Below are 21,697 nucleotides of genomic sequence, written 5' to 3'. Positions count from 1 at the left end.
AGAAGGCAGGTACGGGATACTGAGTTGGATGATCAGCCATGATCATATTGAATGGCGGTGCAGGCTCGAAGGGCCGAATGGCCTACTCCTGCACCTAATTTCTATGTTTCTATGTTTCTATGTATTTCTTAAAGGGATCTCAGAAGTGATTGGTTAGTGCGGTGTTTGAGCGGCTTTTCACTTCTGAAACCTAGGTAGAAATAGCCCAAATAAATGATCAGAGAAAATAAAGCATCCTTTATCTGCTGGCTTTAAACTCCAAAGTGATTTGAGTTTGGACAATCCAAATTCTAATGACAAAGTTGTCCCAAAGATAAGACAATCTGTACTTGTTTGAAACTTGTTTATTACAAAATGCCCCCACCGATTAATATGAACACAATGTTAATAATGATTCAAAGGAGTATTTGAATAAAAGAATGAGCACTCAAATAGACTCTGCAAACTGGCACATGAAAAAAAAATAAGGGATGTAAGAATTATTAAATGCTTTTTCAAAGAGAAAGATTTCATGGAGATAGAGGTATGAATGAGGGAATTAGTCTTAATGTGCCCCTTTGTTTCTTGTTCATGTTCTGAGGACATGGATGACAATGTCAATATTAACTGTCCATCCCTACCACTGAACTGAAGATTCACTTAAAAATGAACCAGAGTAGTAGGGTTGGAATCGCACATAAGCAAGATTGGGTAAGGACTGCAAATGGTTTTGCCACTATAGATATTAATGAAGCAGATGGGTTTTTTTTAATAACTGGTAGGTTTGTGGATCCCACTGTTGATATTATTTTTTTTTAATTGTGAACTGACAATAAGTGACCACGAAGATGTTAGAATCAGAGTCTGATGATACTGGTAGTGGAGTTAACCATGAGGAAAGATATTTTAGAATGTTCCTTTATTCAAGAATGGCTGCAGGGAAAAGCCTGGGAACTACAGGCCAGTGAGACTGACACCAGTGGTCAGAAAGTTACTAGAGTATTCTGAGGGATAAGATATACATGCATTTAGGTAGACAAGGGCTAATTAAGGATAGTCAGCATGGTTTTGTGTATGGGAGGTCGTATCTTATGAATGTGATTTGAGTTTTTTGAAGATGTGACCAAAAGGGTTGCCGAGGACACTGGAGACATTGTTTATGTGTAGGAAGGAACTGCAGATGCTGGTTTAAATCAAAGGTTGACACAAAATGCTGGAGTAACTCAGCGGGTCAGGCAGCATCTCTGGAGAGAGAGTAGACATTGTATATATGGATTTCAACAAGACATTCGACAAGGTACCGTTTGGCAGGCTGCTCAGGAAGATTAGATCACATGGGACCTCAAGAGAGATAGATGAATGGATAGAAAATTGGCTTAATGGAAGAAATGGTGGAAGGTTGCTTGTCAGACTAGAGGCCTGTGACTAGTGGTATGCCTCAAGGTTCAGTGCTGGGTCCATTGATGTTTGTCATCTATATTCATGATTTGGATGTGAATGTACATGGCATGATTAGCAAATTTGTAGATGAAACAAAAGTGGATGATATTGTAGATAGTGAAGATGGTTGTCAACAATTTCAGCAGGATCTTGATCAGTTGGGCTGAAGAATGATTGATGGAATTTAATACAAAGTGTAAATTATTGCATTTTGGGAAGTCTAACATGGGCATTATGCTGTGAATGGTAGGGCTCTGGGGAGTGTTGCCGAGCAGAGGGATCTAGGAGTGTGCTGGTTTCCTTGGAAGTATCGTCACAGATAGATAGGGTGGTCAAAAAAGCTTTTGGCACATTGGCCTTCACCAGTCAGAGTATTGAGTATAGAAGTTGGCAGGTCATGTTTCAGTTATATAAGATGTTGGTGAGGCCACATTTAAAGTACTTTATTCAATTTTGGACATCAATGTCATAGGAAAGATGTTGTCAAGCTGCAAGCTGGTTTTGTGTATGGGAGGTCGTATCTTATGAATGTGATTTGAGTTTTTTGAAGATGTGACCAAAAAGGAAATACTAAAAGAGATAATAATGTAGAAGACTGAAAGGTATGTGACTGTTAGGCGCTCCCCCCCTGGTGAATGCTATGTACTTACCTTTCTCTGTTTCTCTCCCAAGTGCAGGCCTCGTGGCTGTGAGTCTGGAATCAAGGGGCTAAAGGCTCCTATACCCGATTGGCCAAGCTGCGTCAGGTGACGGGTGACTCATCTGAAGCTTAAATACCAGAGTCTCCCAGGATTCTCTCTCTTCTTCGTCGACCCTGACTTGTGAGCAGACTGCTGGTGTGAGCTGCGGAAGGCCTGGCCACATGGCATAGAACTTTGTGTACTTTCACCATTACTTGTTAACAAATATTGAATTGGGACGGATAAGGGCTGACCTTAGTAGTGTTTTCGTGTATTTTGTTTCAGGGTTATATCTCTTTAGGCAGGTTTTAGAGTCTCTGGTTCGACGGTCCATCACGTGGCTGGCTGGAGCACTGTTAAATTGTTTGTCAGTCCATCCATATCCCTGACTGGGATATTGTTTGAATCAGGTTTGGGTTTTGTGTTCCATTGAATAATTAAAACTATTTTTGAACTTGAACCTGGTTTTTGAATTATGTTACGCGGCTCTGAAGTACCTGCATTCGGGAGTCGTAACAGTGACTTAGGCAATTATTTTGGACACAGAATACTCTTACAGCTAATGTTTGTCAAGCATAGCTTCATTTAATTATTGCTGCAAAACTAGTTTTACAGATCGGAAACCAACCATAATATTTAATTATTGTAACATTCAGCTTACTGATGTAAATCTGTGACAGATTATAACATACAGATGCAATTCTATGGTGGACTTCCCAACATTCAGGGATGAAGCCATGCTGAAATTCCCCATGAATAGGATGATTCTAAAATGGCATTCCCAATTCACAGGAATGGTACTACGATAACATTCCTGGTATAGTTGGAGGATTCCATGATAGCATTCCCTCTACAGGATGCTTCTCTCGAGAATCTAACTCAGAAGATCTGATTCTAAGGGTCATAGAGTCATAAATATTTCCCGTATTTCTGGTTTTGGTTCTTTACAATTCATTAAATTGTTCTTCATTGCACAAAAACAATCAAGATTATCAATAGAAGTGATTACCCGAAACATTTTGCCTGTTCGACTCAGCCTCTCCATTGCTGGCAGTAAAATTAATTGAAGGCGTGTTGTTATCCACCGCGCCAAGTAGTGGCCGCAAGTGGCTCACGGAGACCTGCTCAATGAAGGATGTGCCGTACTTCCGAAAATACCACCATTCAAAAATCTGAAACGGTAAAGCAGACATGCAGGAGAAGAGGCATTATTAGACTGCTGATGCTTTCACTCATCTTTAGCTAAGTGAAACTACTTGATAAATGACTGGTGCCAACTGTGGCTCAGTTGTCTGCTCTATTATCTTGAGGTTAGAAGATTATGGCTTTAAGTATAGAATCCAGATGTATACTCCTGTATAATCTTAACAACTACTACATTGTTAGAGATGCCACTTTTGAGCTAATGTGTTAAATCAATTTGTCCCCTTAGGTGATCCCATGGTACCATTTTAAAGATAAGTAGGTGATTCTTCCCTGGTGTATTGGCTAATGTTTATCCACTTTGTTGATGCACTTTCCTACGTCTGAACAGCTCATTTCAAATGTAGTCTGGAGCATCCAGAAGCTGTGTATTATTCTGCAAAATATAAGTGTTTTTTTGTATGTCATTTTACACTGTAAATTAAATTTGGGTTAATTTTATCAGTTTTTCTTTTAGTCAAGGTATGCATTGAACTTCCGCTCAGCGATTCCCAGGCTCATTGTAACTCAAGAATGACCCTTGGCATTAGAATACAAGATATTTTACTTCAGCATACAGCCCCAGACAACTGATGTTATCTTCACACCTCCATACTTAAGCATGCCCGAGCTTTACTGAAAGTCTATGACCTGGGGATAGGGAATAAGCTCTGATTAACAGAGTATATATATCAAACTACTTTCCTTTTTATAATCTTCCTATTCCATGACATGTTTAAAATGCCAGTTATAATATCCTTGCACTGGCTACTGAAAAGAACCGAAATGCATCTCTATTTCACTTTCCGCAGCAGATTGGCTTGCTGGTGCCTTTCCACAAAGCTCAGATTAGAAACTCATGCCCCTGGGAATCACTATGCTTCAAGGCACCAGAAGCAGCAGAGGAAGGCTGAAATACCACAGAACCTGATAAAGTATGAACCTTTAAATAAGATTTAAAGTGAAAATAGAATTTCTGAAATTGTTCAAAACATCTACTGCACCACCCTGTATTTAATGGCATATGGTCAAATGACTGTACATCACAACATATCTTCTATACCTTTTCACATTGTACCTGTTTTCCTTTGTAGCCTTCACACAGATGCCTAATATTGCAAAATTTGCAGAAATTAGGTAGTGCATTAATAAGGTACCATTTGCTTTTTTTGTAGCTTGCTTCATCTGCATGTTAATTTTCAATGTCTCATGTACAAGAACACTCCAGTAACTTTATCAATTGCTCTGGCTAACTAAAACTCTACAAACTAAAATTCATTTTTCATTTTTCCCACCAAAAAGTCAATTTCACTTTTTCCACATTATATTCCATGCATTTCAAAACTGATTTAAATTGCCTTTATCCTTTTTTGTCTCCTTCCATACTTTTCAGGGCTAAGTTATTCACATAGCTTTGTGTCTGCAAACTTACATATAATCTAAAAGTGCTGGAGTAACTCAGCGGGTCAGGCAGCATCTCTGGGGAACATGGATAGGTGATGTTTTGATTTGGGATCCTGGGTGGGAGGGTAGAAGAGAGCTGGGAAAGAGGAGATGCAGGAGCGAGTGTGGCACGTAATAGGTGGACACAGGTTTGGGGGAGGGGGGGTTAATAGACAAATGGTTGGAACAAAGGCCAGGGATTAAAGCAGAAGATGTGAAACAGATGGATTGAAGAGTTGCACATTGTGAAGCCGATGTAAGAGGGGGGAGGGGATAAATAGGTGTGCATCCAGGTGGGACATGGGGGAGATTTCAAAAGTTTTTTATTGTCATATGTACCAATTAAGGTACAGTGATATGCAAATTACCATACAGCCATACAAAATAAGACACACAACTACATAAAAGTTAACATAAACATTCACCACAGCAGATTCCCCACATTCCTCACTGTGATGGAAGGCAAAAAATTCCAAACTTCTTCCTCTTTAGTCTCCCGCGGTCGGGGCAATCGAAGCTCCCTCAACTGGTGGTCGAAACTCCCACGTCGGGGCGATCAAAACTCCTGCGGCTTGGAGTTCCCAAAGTCGGTCTCTGACCAGAGACTGCGAGCAATGTGATGTTAAATCCACAAGCACCCATGGTTGGAGCTCCGAGGTTGATCCCTGACAAAGGGATCGTGGGCTCCGCGATGTTAAAGTCCCATAGGCTCCTCGCGGTGGAGCTCTCAAAATTGGTCTCTAGCAAAGGCCGACAACTCCTCGATGTTAGCCACAGTGCAGACGGAGATAGGATACAGGGGGGGGAGGGGGGGGGGAAATAGTATCTTCGTCGAGGTGAGATTAGAATAAGATTCCCCCTCCCATCCCCCAACATAAAACAAGCTAAAGAACACTAAAAACATACATTTAACAACATACCATTAAAACACAAAGGAAGGGACAGGCAGCTGGCGAGGCAGCCATTGCTGGCGCCACCCGGTGGAATAGGGGGGAGAGAAAGTATGGAATACGAGGTGCTGTTCCTCCAGTTTGCATGTGGCCTCACTCTGGCAATGGAGGAGGCCCACGACAGAAAGGTCAGTATGAGAATGGGAAGGGGAGTTAAAATGATTATCAACCTGGAGATCTAGTTGGCTTTAGCGGACAGTTTGTTTGCCAAACACTTCCGCTTGGGAAGCTTATAAACAGTATAAACATTAAATTTTCCAATTTTAGGTGACCTCGAACAACCTCCCATTTCTCTACCACAGACTCTTTTCTCCCCTCACCTGAACTTGTATCTCTATATCCCGTCCGCCTCCCCCTGCTCCTACATTCTTTCCTCCGGCTTCACAATTTACAACTCTTCAATCCATCTGTCTCACACCTTCTGCTTTAACCTCACCTATCCATGTTCTTCAGAGAGGCGGCCTGACCTGCTGAGTTACTCCAGCACTTTGTGTCCTCTTGTTTAAAGCAACAACTGCAGTTAATAAAATAATGAGGAGAATAGAATGGATGAATATACAGAATCTTTTTTCCCCGTGTTAAGGGAATCAAGAATCAGAGGATATGAGTTTAAGGTGAGAAGGGAAAGAGAAGGGAAAGCCTATTAGGCTTACTAATAGGCTTTAGATCTAGTAGGCTTTATTATTATCACATGAACCAAGGCACTGTAAAAAGTATTGCTTTAAATGCTATCCAAACACATCAGATCTAATATATACATAGATACATTATCTAAATCTCTAAATTAATTCAAACTCAAGTACAATAGATAGAGCAACGGGGAAGATAGAGTGCAGATTATAGTTCTCAGCATAGTAGTACGTCAGTTCCTTAGTGTCAAACAGTTACCTAGCTCACAAAAGGACAATTTGGAAGCCCCATAACAGAGAGGAAAAAGCTGTTCCCGAGTCTGACAGTGTGTGCTTTCAAGCTTCTGTTCCTTCTACCAGGCGGGAACAAGAAGAAGCAGGAATGACTGGGATGGGACAAGACTTTGCTTTTCTGAGACAGTGTGAAGTGAAGAGTCAACGGTGGGAAATCTGGTCTGTGTGATGGACCGACTGGGTTACATCTACAACTCACTGCAATTTCTTGGAGACGTTCCCCAAACCAATTCATGACGCAACCCATCAGTAACCCTATGGTGCATCTGCAGAAGTTTGTAAGAGTTTAGTTTAGAGTTTTATTCAGAGGTACAGGGAGGAAAGGCCCTTCGGCCCAACGATTCCGTGCCGACCAGCGATCACCCCGACACACGAGGGACAATTTTTACAGAAGCCAATTAACCTGTCTTTGGAATATGGGAGGAGACTAGAGCACCCGGAGAAAACTCACGTGGTCACAGGGAGAGCGTACAAACTCCGTACAGACAGCATTCGTCGTCAGGATCGAGCCCGGGTCTCTGGCGCAGTAAGGCAGCAACTCTACCGCTGTGCCACTGTGTCGCTCCTGTAATTCAGCATTACTGGAGACATACCAAATTTCCTCAGTCTCAAGAAGGAGAACAGTTGGCTTGCCTTCTTGGTTGTCGCATCAATGCGGATAGTCCACAACAGATCATTGATCATATTAACACCAAGAAACTTGAAGCACTCAAACATTTCCACATCTGCATCATTGATGCTGATTGGGGCATGTCCATGGAAGTCAATAACTAGCTCTCTTGTCTTGCTGACATTCAGGGAGAGGTTACTGTCCTCTCACCGTGTCACTAAGTTCTCGATCGCCATTCTGTGCTCATCTCATCATTGTTCATGATTTGGCCCATCACAGTGATGTCTTCTGCAAATTTGTAAATGGAATTAGAGCCGAATCGGTTGTATAATTGTGAATGCAAAGGGAGATTACTAGGGGATTAAGAACGCATCCTTGTGGGGCACCGATGTTGAGAAATATTTTGGAGGAGGTGTTGTCACCTGTCCTCACTGATTGAAGTCTGTGCGTCATCAACTCGAGGATCTAGTAGCAGTGGGGAGAGTTGATTCCTTTGATCTGGAATTTGGAGATGAGTTTGGATGAGATTATGGTGAAGGTAGAGCCACAGTCGATAAATAGGAGTCTAACATAGGAGTCCTTGGTGTCTAAGTGTTTCAGAGGTGAGTTTATGGCCAGGAAGATGATGTCTGCTGCCAGAGGGGCAGCTTTTTCACGCAGAGGGTGGACGGTATATGGAATGAGCTGCCAGAGGAGGTAGTTGAGCCAGGTACGATAATCTATATACTTTTAAACCTGTGTGTGTGTGTGTGTGTGTGTGTGTGTGTGTGTGTGTGTGTGTGTGTGTGTGTGTGTGTGTGTGTGTGTGTGTGTGTGCGTGTGTGCGTGTGTGCGTGTGTGTGTGTGTGTGTGTGTCAGATTGTCAGATTAGATTTTCAGATTAGATTTTTGGCCTTTGATTCGTTGGTCCGCCAAAACCACACGCAAAAACTCCGAGATTTATTCCATTTCGCTAGCGATTTAACTTTTACATTCGCATATCCACTCCTCATTAAATTTCGTCGTTTTTATGTACACATTTTTAATAAAATCCTTCAACCCCCCCCCCCACTCACTCATTTCTTCGCCTTCTGCTGGCCAGCCACCATAACGGCGGCTGCCGCCCGGCTCTCCTCCGAAAACGCTGACATTTTTCACATTTCGCGAGCGATTTTCGCTGCTGCCGCCCGGCTCTCCTGCACTCCCCCCCCCCACCCGGCCCGGCTCTGTCACGCTGGCGGAAGGCACAGATCGCCATCCCCGCGGGCTTGCACTGTCCGAAAATCCCGCGCGTCAACGCCCAGTCGGCCCGCAGGTGCATTGAGGGCGTAGGCAGCGTCTCGACGTTGTACGCCTAGCGCGAGGCATTGCGCGATGACGTCAGGCCGTCCCCCCTTGCAACCGTGCTTTGTGGGAACAGACCCAATGAAATAGAAATATGAATATGATAGGTTTAGAGGAATATGGGCAAACATGGACAAATAGGACACGCATGGATGTCTTAGTTGGCATAGACATTTGGGCCGAAGGCCCGTTTCTGTGCTGTATGGCTCCATAAATGTAACTGCGAACACATTGCTTTTCACTGTATCTCAGTACACGTGACAATAAACTAAACTGAACAACGTTCTAGAAAAATGAAAAGAAAAAATGATAGGTTATATGAAATAGATGCACAGGGCAGGCCCCTATCTGCCCCTCAACCGGGGAACAGGCCTCTCCCTGCCCCAGCCCGGGGAGCAGGCTCCAACTCTCGCCCGCATCGGGGAACAGGCTCCTCCCTGCCGCACATCGGGGAGCAGGCCTCTCCCCACCCCACACCTTGAACATTCTTTACCAGCAGTCCTCTCGCCAACTCAGAAACTGGGTAGGTCTTTCCACAAGGATCTCCTGAATCCTCATGAGATCACCTCCATAAAGACTTTCACCAGGTGTTTAACACAATGTTGCTTCCACAATGTTTTACACCATTCTGGTGTTATGATTTGTTTGGAAAGAGTTGTATCTAATTTAAGAAAACAAGGAAAATCACTAGTTTAGTTTAGTTTGGAGAAACAACGTGGATACAGGACCTTCAGCCCACCGAGTCCGCCTCGCCCAACGATCACATGTGCACTAGCTCTATATTATCCCAGTTTTGCATCCTACATCTTATATCCTAGTGGAAATTTATAGAAGCCAATTAATCTACAAACCCGCATGTCTTTGGAGGAAACCGGAGCACCTGGAGAAAACCCACGAGTCACAGGGAGAACGTACAAACTCCATATAGACACCACTCATAGTCCAGATCAAACCCAGGTCTCACGCACTGTCAGGCAACAGCTCAACCGCTTGTAACTGAACTAATACTAGTTCATGTTTCCATTCATAATGTCCCAGTGCCGGTTTCAAAATGTCCTGAAAAACCCAACATAGAATACTGAAGAAGAGTCTCCACCCAAAACATCACCCTTTCCTTCTCTCAAGAGATGGTGCCTGTCCCGCTGAGTTACTCCAGCTTTTTGTGTCTATCTTTGGTTTAAACCAGCATCTGCAGTTCCTTCTTACATAAAATACTTCACATTCAACAATCTAACGGTATAGGTTTAAATCTTTAACTTTTTGAGATCTTTCTATTATAACCATTAATTGTCCCCAGTGCGTGGAAGGTAATGTTAATGTGTGGGGATCGCTGGTCGGTGCAGACTCGGTGGGCCGAAGGGCCTGTTTCCGCACTGTAACTTTAAGCTAAATTAAACTAATTGGCCAAATCAAATTATTCTTTTTGCACAGAACTAGTCACTTGCAAATCACCCCTAACACAAATGGAATCAAATTGCTGGATGCTCCTTAAAGCCATTTACAATTCACAGAGACGGTGATCTAACAGTACAGGAAATGTTCAATAGACCAGCTCATTTTCACTGCCTTAGTAGAAACAATAGTGATTAACAAGTAGGTGACCAAAATACTAATTTGCAAAATGGATGTACAGACCATCAGAAAAATGCAGGTCATAATACATAACTTATTTCTGTGCATCGAATTTAACATATCAAAGTATTTTGCTAGAGGGATGAAGATGCTCAGTCATTGAAGATATTCAAGAGTATGATCAATAGATGGACACCAACAGAATCCAGGGATATAGGGTGGGAGTGCTAAAGGTGAAACATGATCTTTTTGAACGGTGGATTAGGCTAAGGGGAATATTATGATCTATTCATGCTCTTCATTGTTGGGTTAGATGCAGGTATTAGTATCGGCACAACTGAGAGGGGTTCATGACCAAATTAGGAGTGAATTCCAGAACTTAAGCATCTAAGTGGCGAAAGCACAAGCAGAGATTAAAACTGGGGATGTTGAAGGAGGAATTATTAAAGGACTGCAGAGTTTAGGGCGCTAGAACTGGTGATGAATACAAAGATAGAGAAGGGTGCAGCCAAAGAAAGACAAGGATAAAAATAAGAATTCAGACTGAGGGACTGTTGGATTGCAATAGGTCACCAAACAAAAGGTGAACAAAACCTAGTGCAAGTTGGGAGATGAGTAACAGACTTTAAGGAGTATCACTTATTGCTGGTAATTTTGATGAAGCCCATCAAGGCCGAGTCAGAATGGATTCATAATAGGGGATTTTATGGGAAATCCTGGTCAATCACTGGTTACATAATGTAAACAATCAGAAACTGAAGTTGTTCCAAACCTTTTCTGTCAGTACTCCCCAATTATTTCTCTATTACATTAATGACTGTGTTGGTGGTGCTTCCTGCACCCATGCAAAACGTGCTGATTTTTATCACTTTCACTATCAACTTCCACACCTTTCGAATTTACCTGGACCATTTCTGACATTTCTTCCGCTTATCTAGGTCTGTCTCTCCCCATCTGAGGAAACAAACTATCCACTGATACATATTGTAAACATACTGACTCCCAGAGTTGCCTGGAATATACCTCTTCCCACCCTGCCTCTTGGAAGCCATTTGTTTTTTCATCACTGCCGCATCTGCTGCCAAGACAAAGCCTCCATTTTAGGACATCTGATATGTTCTCCTTCTTCAGGAAATGTGGCTTCCTTACTTCTGTGGTTGATGGTCCTCTCGTTCACTTCCTCTGTTTTACATACTTCTGCCCTCACCCTACCTCCTCACCTTCCCCCTACCAGCCTTCATATCCTGCACATCATCATTTCTCATTTCTGCCAACTGCAACAAGCTCTCACACTAGCCACAACTTCTCCTCCCCATCTCATGCCGCCTTCCGCAGGGACCACTCACTCTGTGGCTCTCTGGTCACCTTATCTCTCCCCAGATTCCAACACTGCATTGCCACTTATCACTCACCTCCCCTTTCATCCTCCCCTCCATTATCACCCCTCTGCCTCTGTCTGCCAACACCAGCACTTTCCCTTCCCTGCCTGGCTGCATCTACCCTCATCCTTCCCCCCTCCTTGTTCTACCAGTCACTTACTGGCCCATCTCACTCTTTCGCCTCGCCTCTTTATACTGGCTATCCTCTCTCTCCGCTCCCAACCCTGATACTGGATTTTGACCTGAAACGTAAACAATTCCTTTCCTTCACAGATGCCGCTTGATCTGTTGAGCTTCAGCAGCAGATATTTCACAAATGCTGTTTAGATTCCTTATTAAAATGGCCCCCTGCCCAGGGAAGTGAAGATTCTTATCACACTGAATTTGTGCCTTTTAAATGGAGAGGTCCATGCAGAGAATTCCATGCAGCGGCAGACTCAGTGGTAGAAAACAAATAATGATACATCTCCTCCCTCGAATCCGTCCAAGGACCCCGATAGTCCTTTCACGTGAGGCAGAGGTTCACTTGCATCTCCTCCAACTGCCGTTCTAGGTGTGGACTATATATCGGCGAGACCAAGCGCAGTCTTGGCAATCCTTTCGCTGAACATCCCCGCTTAGTCCAACAAGACCTACGTGATCTCCAAACACTTTAACTCCTCCTCCCATTCACATACTGACCTTTCTGTCCTGGGCCTCCTCCACTGTCAATAAGGCTCAATGAAAATTGGAGGAACAGCACCTCATATTTCGCTTGGGCAGTTTACAACCCAGCGGTATGAATATTAATTTTAAGTAATCCTTGCTTTCCCTCTCTTTCCATCCCACCCCCATCCTAGTTGTCTGACTGGTTTTACTGTCCTGATAAAATTTTACTGACTGTATGCCTCGTTGTCACCTTCCCCTCAGCTAAAAATAATCCATTCTACATTTTCCTTGAACCTCATTCCCTTTGATCTCGTTTTCACACCTTACCCTTCCATATCTCTAGCCTCCCTCTCTGCTGAATCAGTCTGCAGAAGGGTCTTGACCCAAAACGCCACCCATTCCTTCTATCCAGAGATGCTGCCTGTTCCTCTGAGTTAATCCAGCATTTTGTGTCTTTCTTCAGTGTAAACCAGCATCTGCAGTTCCTTCCCGCACAAATAATTTATACGCCATGGTAAAGAACGATACCTCTAATACTTGTGACACACTAGTCTGAGCACAGGCACTATCCAAATCTTGTTGCATGCACAAACTATTCAAGTATCTGAATGGAATTGAAAAGTGTGCATGGACCAACATTCAACAAGTTTGACGAGAAACAGAGGAATTATATGAAAAACACCGAATGAACGGCATTGCTGAATTATTGAGAAATCTGCTATATTTCAAACCTCATCCATCATAATACAATCAATAAATTTTTCTTTAAATAACTAGGACTGAAGCTAGAAATTTACAAGCATCTCTAACCTGTTCACTTCCCTCACGAAACATAATCAAACTTCGACTGCTTATTTAAAGCAATTAGACATTTTGACTTCAAGGAGTAATGCAAATTAAATTATAATGCCCGTTTCAATGCTGTAGTCAGTATAAATTAGTATAAGTAAGAAGAAGAATAAATATACAATTGATGTTTACAGTGGGCTTTAAATGCCAGTTCCTGAGTCTATTTCATTCACGGCCTCTCCTCGTCCATTTTCCTCACCCTCTCTTAACCGTTACACCACAGCCTTGGCACCCAAACTCACAACTTCCAGTCTGTTACAAAGTAATGGGTCAACCACAACTTCCTTTAACTCAATATCAGCAGGGCACAGTCAAGGTTCCTTCCGCTGCTGGACAGGGGGGGGCGAGGTGTGGTGGAGACGCCCCTCAAAATAAGGGAAGGGATTCCATGCCAGTGGGCAACGTGAGGGGCAAGGGTGTGGGGTAAAATTGTGACTTTGGGAAACTCTATTGAATGTATGTATAGCCTCCGAGAATGTCGGATGGAGTTTTGTATGGATCATGTATTGTATATATTTACTTCTCGAATAAAGTATATTATGAAATAAAAAAATAAAAAATCAGCAAGCCCCTGCTGTTAAGTTTGGCTCCTGTCAAAAATTTAATTGAATTACCAATCATAAACTCATCTATTGTCGATCATTTTTTTAGTTCACTTTATTATTGTCATGTGTACCGAGGTACAGTGCAAAGCTTTTGTTTGCCTGCCCTCCAATCAAATAAAAGATTATACATGATTACAATCAAGCCGTCTACAGTGCACAAATAAAGGATAAAGGGTACAACATTTACTGCAAGATAAAGTCTGATTAAATATAATTCAAAGGTCTCCAATGTGGTAGCTAAGTGTGTGTTAGAGGGAACTGCAGATGCTGGTTTAAACCAAAGATAGACACAAAAAAGTCATTTGGAGAACAAGTTACCAATTTCTACAACTTTTTAACATGGACAAAATTCTATCTTGATTTTACACTCAAACAGCTTTGCTTTAACATTGCTCTATCCATTCTCTATTGTGAATGCTGCTAACACCATTATACATATTAAACAATTATGTAAAAGCTGTTAATAGCATTCAGCAAAATGGTAAAAACATTCCTTAGAAAATATTTTTTTACGAGAACCTGCCAATCGAGATATTCTTTTGGGGTCTGTGGTGAGCAATCAGCTGCAGAATTACTGGGATTCAAAGGGAGGAAACTATTTTACTTTAAAATAATGGATTTAATACTTACTAATATGAGTCCTGATATGAGAGAGGATGTCCCTGTTAATGCCACATAGAACTTCGGAGTCAATGTGTTGAGAAATGCAGTTACTGAAAGGAAGAAAAATAATTCATAGCTAAGCAAGGAAATCAAACTCTAAAAACAAGACAATCATTTAGGTTTTTAGGCACTGTTATTTCACCAAGCAGGATGCAACAAAAAAATCAGTCCAAGCAGATGGACTTAAATATCACTTTCATTCATCCTGTCTAATTGTTCTTGTATTCACAATCAATGCTCTGCCAATGATCACCCTTGTCACCCATGGCTCAATGAGGAATATTTTTTATCAGAAGTAGATGGCTTCAGTTTTCTCTCCAAAGCCTCAAGTATCTGGTCCTAGCCGACTCTTTCAATGCCATGGAAGGGGAATACTTTCAGAATTGCTTCTCTTGGGTGAAATATTAAATCAAGCATACACAGGAACTTCAAAGGTAGACAAAAGTGCTGGAGAAACTCAGCGGGTGCAGCAGCATCTATGGAGCGAAGGAAATAGGAAACGTTTCTGGCCGAAACCGTTGGAGAAACTCAGCGGGTGCAGCAGCATCTATGGAGCGAAGGCAATGTTGGCTATTTCCTTCGTTCCATAGATGCTGCTGCACCCGCTGAGTTTCTCCAGCACTTTTGTCTACCTTCGATTTTCCAGCATTTGCAGTTCCTTCTTAAACACAGGAACTTCAAAATACTTCTACTTAAAGATCACCCGGCAGAGTTGAATTATTCTGGCTAACTGTAATCCCTCAACCAACATCATTAAAAACATATCACTATTTATCTGACCGTTGCTTAGAAAAACTTGCTGTGAACACGAAGCCAAAAACATTGGAAATACTTAAATGCTCATTAACATCCAGTGATAATCTCTCATTAGTGTTCTCATCAAAGTCACTGACCTGAAATATGAAACCTGGTTCTCTCTCCTGATATTTTCAGTATATTTTTTGTTTTATCCACCTTACAGCATCTCTGCCTTCTTGTGTTTATTTTACTAGGCACAGGCTTGTATATTTTCTGCATAGAAGCAGTTAAACATCAAATCTATGCACTGACTGCCAAGCACTTTACATCATATGTCGTAAACGTTGATTCACAGTCGAGAACAAAACGAAATGTCACTGCTAGATGCAATGATAGTAGATTGCCAGAAGGTGGCACCAGAGGGTCTTTGCAAGATTCCACTTGCATGCTATATTGATTCAATTGATTCAAAGATACAGCGTGAAAACCTTCGACCCATCAGGTCTACATTACTGACCATTGATTACCCATTCATACTTGTTCTGTTATCCTACTTGCACATCCACTTTCAACAAACAGATTACAGAGCCAATTAACCTACAAGCCTGAAGAAACAAGGAACTGCAGATGTTGGTTTACGCAAAAGGACACAACATGCTCAAGTAATTCAGCGGGCCGGGCAGCATCTTTGGAGAACATGGATAGGTGCATGGATAAGCCCTTGGTTCCGACGTGAAACGTCATCTTATCCATGTTTTCCAGAGATAATGCTCCATCACTTTGTGTCCTTAACCTATAAACCTGCATGTCCTTGTGATTGGAAACTGGAGGACCAGAGGAAACCCAAGGGAGAACATGCAAACTCCACACAGACAGCAAAGTTAGGAACAAATCCAGGATTATGGCTCATTGAGGCAGCAGCACTACCAGCTGAACCATTGTGCTGCCCTATATTGCATACAATTTCAGTGTTCTGGATGTTAATAATTGAAATGTGGAGACAGTACATGAGATATGGATTTCCATTAAAACTACATTTTACTAATGTATGCAAAACTATTCTCTCTAGATTGTCCATCATGTAAAGGTTGATAAAAAGTATAAAGTGTAGCTACTTGTATATGTAATTATCATAAGATGGTAGATATACTAGTTTTGATAGCGGAAAATACTAAAACAAAAGGAGACAAAAGACCCATTATCCTAACATCATGTATGCTCCTGGAATCTGCATGTGAAATAGTCTCATAGAAACGGTCAGGGCGGTCACGGTGGTGCAGCGGTAGAGTTGCTGCCTTACTGCGAATGCAGAGCCGGAGACCCGGGTTCGATCGTGACTACGGGGGCTGTCTGAACGGAGTTTATACGTTCTCCCCGTGACCCGCGTGGGTTTTCGCCGAAATCTTCGGTTTCCTCCCACATTCGAAAGACATACAGGTTTGTAGGTTAATTGGCTTGGTAAATGTAAAAATTGTCCCTAGTGTGTGTGTAGGGTAGTGTTAATATGTGGGGATCACAGGTTGGCGCGGAACCGGTGGGCCGAAGGGCCTGTTTCCGCGCTGTATCTCTCAACTAAACTAAGATGTACAGCAGGGAAACAGCTCCTTTGGCTCACCCTTTTCCATGCCGACCAAGTTGGCATATTCGGCTAGTCCCATTTACCTGCATTTGACCCATATCCCTCCAAGTCCTTCCTATCCATATATCAGTCTGCTCATTTCAGATATGGACTCCCGTCTGCGTGAAAAAGTTCTAGTAAATCTCTTCTGTACCCTTTCCAACATCATGACATCCATCCTATAGCTGGGCAACCAGAACAGCACCCAGTGCTCCAAGTGTGGCCTCACCATCAACTTGTACTTTTGCATTCAATATCCTTCACAATGAAGGCAAGCAAGTCAAATGCCTATTTCATCACACTGTCCACCTGACTCGTCACTTTTAGGGAACCACACAGATGCCATCCAAGATCTCTCGGTTCTGCAACACTCTCCAGAACACAATCATGTATTGTACAAGTCCTTCCCTATTTTGGCATACAACACCTCACACTTGTAAAGAGTTAGATTTCATTTGCCATCCCTTGACCCAACTAATCTAGATCTTGTTGTAAATTTAGATATCATTCCTTACTGCCTTCAAAACCACCAATTTTGAGGTAACCTGCAAATTAATTTCCAACATTGTCATCCAAATTGTTAATGATAGAATGAAAAGTCATTTGCTTAGCACCATCTCCTGCAGCACATCATTGGTCTCAGACCTCCAATCAGACAAACATCCCTCCACAACTACCCTTTGATTCCTTCGTCCAAGGCATGTCTGCCTCACACTGTTTAGTATAATGTTCTCTGCAATGCTGTCTCATGCCTATCCTGATGATACGCCCATGGAGTCAGGGCCAATGGTGCTCTTTTTAACCTAAGGAGACTCTCAGCCAAAGCCAAAGTATGAGAAACTGCCTTAAGTAGCTTCCTCTTTACTGATGACTGTGCACTTGATGCAAGCTCAGAAGCTGAAGAGGACAGTTTGGACACATTTGTTTGTCCCTGTGACACCTTTGGCCTCACAATCAGCACAAAGAAAACAAAATATTATGTGCCAACCTGTACGCAATAGCCTGTACATGCTTCTGAATCAACGGTATCCGTTGTTCAAGGTGTGGATCGGCAAGACCAAACGTAGATGCAAGATCATTTCGCTGAACACCTTTGCTCAGTCCGCCTGGACCTACCTGATCTCCTGGTTGCTAAACACTTTTGTAACTGCTAAGACTCAAACACATGTAAAGATACAACATATTTTTATTAAGCACTTACAGTTCTGGATCTGCGGTGCGTTACATTTCCAGCTGCCACATCTACTGCCTGACGTAGGCGAGTTCTGATATTATAAAGCATGTATAAGGCGGGGCTTCCACTAACAAGCACTATGATTGGCTAGCATGCAATAGCCGATCTACAACTTTAATTCCCCTTCCCGTTCCCACACTGACATCTCTGTCCTAGGCCTCCTCCATTGTCAGAGTGAGGGTAAATGCAAATTGGGGGAACACCATCTCATATTTCACTTGGGCAGCTTACAACCTAATGGTATGAATATTGATTTATCTAACTGCGTAACCCCTGCATTCCCTCTCTCTCTATCGCGGGGTGACGCCTGTCTGGACGTGAGTAGTCGCCCAAAGAGTCGTTCGTACCTTTTTCTGGGCGCCGCTGGATTTTCAACATGTTGAACTTTTTCAGCGACCTGTTGTGACTATACAAGGATTTAGTTACTGATCTATTTCTGCTGTTTATTATGCCCCCTGTAGTAAATATAGGTCCAAAATATGTAATCAGTATCTCCGATAAGTCTTTATTACATCCCTGCTTTTATATTCTAGTCCCCAAGTTTCCCAACCTGGGGTAAATTTACCCACCCAGGGGGTAAATTTCACCCACCCAGGGGGTAAATTCGTTGATTCTGAATTTGTACATATTTTTTTCTCATTGACTGTCTATGTTTGGTTCTGTTCATCATTAGTTGTTCCTAAATAAGTGAAATAACATTGTTATGTGCTATTAAAGTTACCAGGGGTAAACGGGCCAAAAAGGTTGGGAACCCCTGTTCTAGTCCTTTCGAAATGAATGCTAACATTGCATTTGCCTTCCTTACTGCAGCTTTAATCTGCAAATTAACCTTTTGGCAATTGTGCGCCAGCACTCCCAAGTCGCTTTGCATCTTTGATTGCTGAATCCTCTCCCAATTTAGCAAATAGTTCATGCCTTTATTCCTACTACCAAAGTGCATGAACCCACACTTTGCTGCAATTTAAGAAACTTTTTATGCGGGGAAGTTAGCATAGATAAGGACAAACTGTTTCCTCAGCTGAGAGATGAAGAACAGGAGGCATTTCTTTAAAACAAATCTTACTAAACACTTACAATTACAACAGGTGGTAAAAAATTGGAACTCTCTTGGACAGGTACTTGGATAAACAAATTTAGTGGGATAAGGGCCAAACGCAGGCAAATTAGGTTAGCTTAGATGGCGTTTCGTGGTCAGCATGGACAGATTGGGCCGAAGGGCCTATTCCCATGCTGTGTGGGTATATGACTTATGCAAGCAAAAATAAAGTCATGGAGTCGTACACTGTAGAAACAGACCATTTGACCCACTTATCCATGCTGATAATTTTCCCCATTTACACTGATCCCACGCGCCTACTTTTGGACTGTTTCCTTCTATTTGTGCCTGTCAAGATGTCGCATAAATGTAGTAATTGTACTTAATTCTACCATCTCCCCTGGCACCAGGTTCCAGATATCAACCACCCAGCTTCCCTTTAAAACTCTTTCCTCTCACTCTAAATCTATGTTCTCGATTTTTGATACCACGGAAACAGATTTGGACTGTCTGCAGCCTCGCGTAATCCGACATAGCTCTATTACGTCATCCATCAGTCTCCTTCACCCCAGGGGATACGAACCCAGCCTTTCCAATCTCTCTCTGTTATTAGAGTCCTCCAATCCAGATAGTATCATAGTAAATCTCCTCTGCACTCTTCCCAATGCAATCACATGCCTTCTATGCTGTGGTGACCAGAAATGCAGACAGTATTCCCAAGTGCAGCCGAACCAGCATTTTCTAAAATTGCAACATAAATCCCAGCACTTAGATTTCTAGCTCTGGTCTATGATAGCAAACATGTCATGTATCTCTTCACAATCCTATTGTTACCAATTTCAGGGAACTATGGACGTAAATCCCGAGTTCTCTGTTCATCAACATAAGTTTTAGTTTTGGAGATACAGCGCGGAAACAGGCCCTTCGGCCCACCGAGTCTGTCTAATCCTGTAGATGCAAGTATATCATTGGGGTTAGAATTACCCAACGCTAACTTGTTGTAGCGTCAGACAACCTTTCGTGCTACGCACGATACCACCGATTTTCCACACATGTACTAATCATACCTCCTCTATTCACATCCAAGTCATTAACGTATATCACAAACAACAAGAATCCCAGTGTTAATCCCTGCAGCACACCACTAGTCACAGATTTCCAATCAGTAAAACATCCTTTTACCAGCAAGTTCTGCCTTTAATCACCAATCCTTTTGGATCCAATTAGCCAATTCACCTTGGATTCCATCTGTTTTAATCTTCTGGACCAACTAGGTTATGCTAGGTCAATTATCCTCTTTAAGTTCAAAGATCAGAATCTTTTAATGTAAAGGTATTTAGAAATCGAAAGAAAAATGAATAAGGATACTGCAGGTCAGGCATGATATCACGGAATGACCAACCAAGCAGGATTGTGAGCAAGTCTGAAGAACGGTCTCAACCCGAAACGTCACCCATTCGTTCTCTCCAGAGATGCTGCCGAGTTGTTCCAGCATTTTGTGTCTATTTTAGGGTTGTGAGCAAAATGGTCAAAATCTGTCAATATATGCTGCTTTGACAAACAAGAGCACAAACTAGACGATTTGTCATAAACACCCATAGTTCCTCACTGTATACCAACTTATTGCCTGGTTATCAGCACCAATATAGCCCGTGTTTGACCATGGCAGTTCGTGAGATTGCAGAACTGATCTCCAAGTCATGCTTACTATAATGAAAAAATAACATAAAAAGTACTTCAATGACTATGAAGCAACGTGTACTTTTCTGAAATTGTGAAAGACAATCTACAATCCTATCTTTCATTCTTTCTACTGACCCACGGTGAAAGTGACATCGTAAAATATTAAGTATTAGTTGATGCCTTCAACAGTCAACGAACCTGTAATTTTACTTAAAATGTATTCAACTGAAACTTTATAACCTCCTTTTCCCTCACACGTGCTGACTGACCTGCATACATGTCCAGCATTTTGTTTTTACTGATGACAATCATTGTGTAAGCTGACACATGAAGAACATCATTGCACTGAGATCTCAGAGGAAGGGTTAATGATGCCCATGGAACTACAGTCTATCAAGTGCTGCACCTTTAGCACAAATGCGGAGAAAACTACATCATAGAATTATAGAATGTTGCAGCACAAAAAATGACCAATGCTGGCTTCCATTCGCTGGAACAGTTCTCCAGTTATTCCAAATGCCTTCTTCTTCTCCACGGTGTACAGATCCCAATAATCTTTGGTGGAAGTAAATATTCATAATGTTAAATCTTTTTGCTGCAGTTACTGACTGTATCAAGTCTGCTCTTCACCTTTTTTTCCTCATATATAGAATCATGATTTTTTTTGTCTCTGTTCATAGCAAAAAAAATCTTATCCACATCATCATCTTCTGCATATTTTCCAGGCCTTAGTTTTGTAAATGAAGCAGAGCAACTAAACCTGGATGGAATATTCTAATTATGACCTAAACAATGATTGGTCTAAATCTGTCATTACCCAATTGCTTTTGTCTCCTGTCACTCCACTGAGAAACTTTGCATCCCATTTGCTTTGTCCATTTTCCCACTTCTAAAAGATACACCTCCCGCAGCCGACTTTGGAACCCCCAGGGTACCTTTGAAGGTGCAGAAAGCAAGCCCACAGCCCACTCACAAGCACCAATCCTCTCTTCCACCTGCCACCGTTACCACCTTGGTTTAAAACAAAGAATTTCATTGTTTCCAGGTGCATGTGACCACTGAAATCTGATTTTAAATTTGGAAGTCTAAAGGATGACGCTGTATCTGCCTTTAGCTCTCTTCCCTTAAGTTCGAATCCACCT

General features: G+C 42.2%; 1 protein-coding gene across 4 annotated transcripts in view; it reads right to left on the bottom strand.

Annotated features, from left to right (window-relative positions):
• Window positions 1–21,697, bottom strand: part of LOC116986719 (suppressor of tumorigenicity 7 protein homolog) — a 139,998-nt gene that overhangs the window by 82,439 nt on the left and 35,862 nt on the right. For 3 of the 4 annotated variants that reach the window (XM_033042316.1, XM_033042318.1, XM_033042319.1), the window contains exons 2-3: window positions 14,214–14,296; window positions 3,109–3,271 (exon numbers count right to left, since the gene is read on the bottom strand). In XM_033042316.1, coding sequence (XP_032898207.1) covers window positions 3,109–3,271; window positions 14,214–14,296 — 246 coding nt within the window. The remainder of the gene's footprint in view (window positions 1–3,108; window positions 3,272–14,213; window positions 14,297–21,697) is intronic. The other variant, XM_033042320.1, reaches the window with a different exon arrangement.

Source organism: Amblyraja radiata, chromosome 24 (assembly GCF_010909765.2).
Source record: "Amblyraja radiata isolate CabotCenter1 chromosome 24, sAmbRad1.1.pri, whole genome shotgun sequence".
NCBI lineage: Eukaryota > Metazoa > Chordata > Chondrichthyes > Rajiformes > Rajidae > Amblyraja > Amblyraja radiata.
This window is presented reverse-complemented; position numbering and strand designations above follow the sequence as displayed.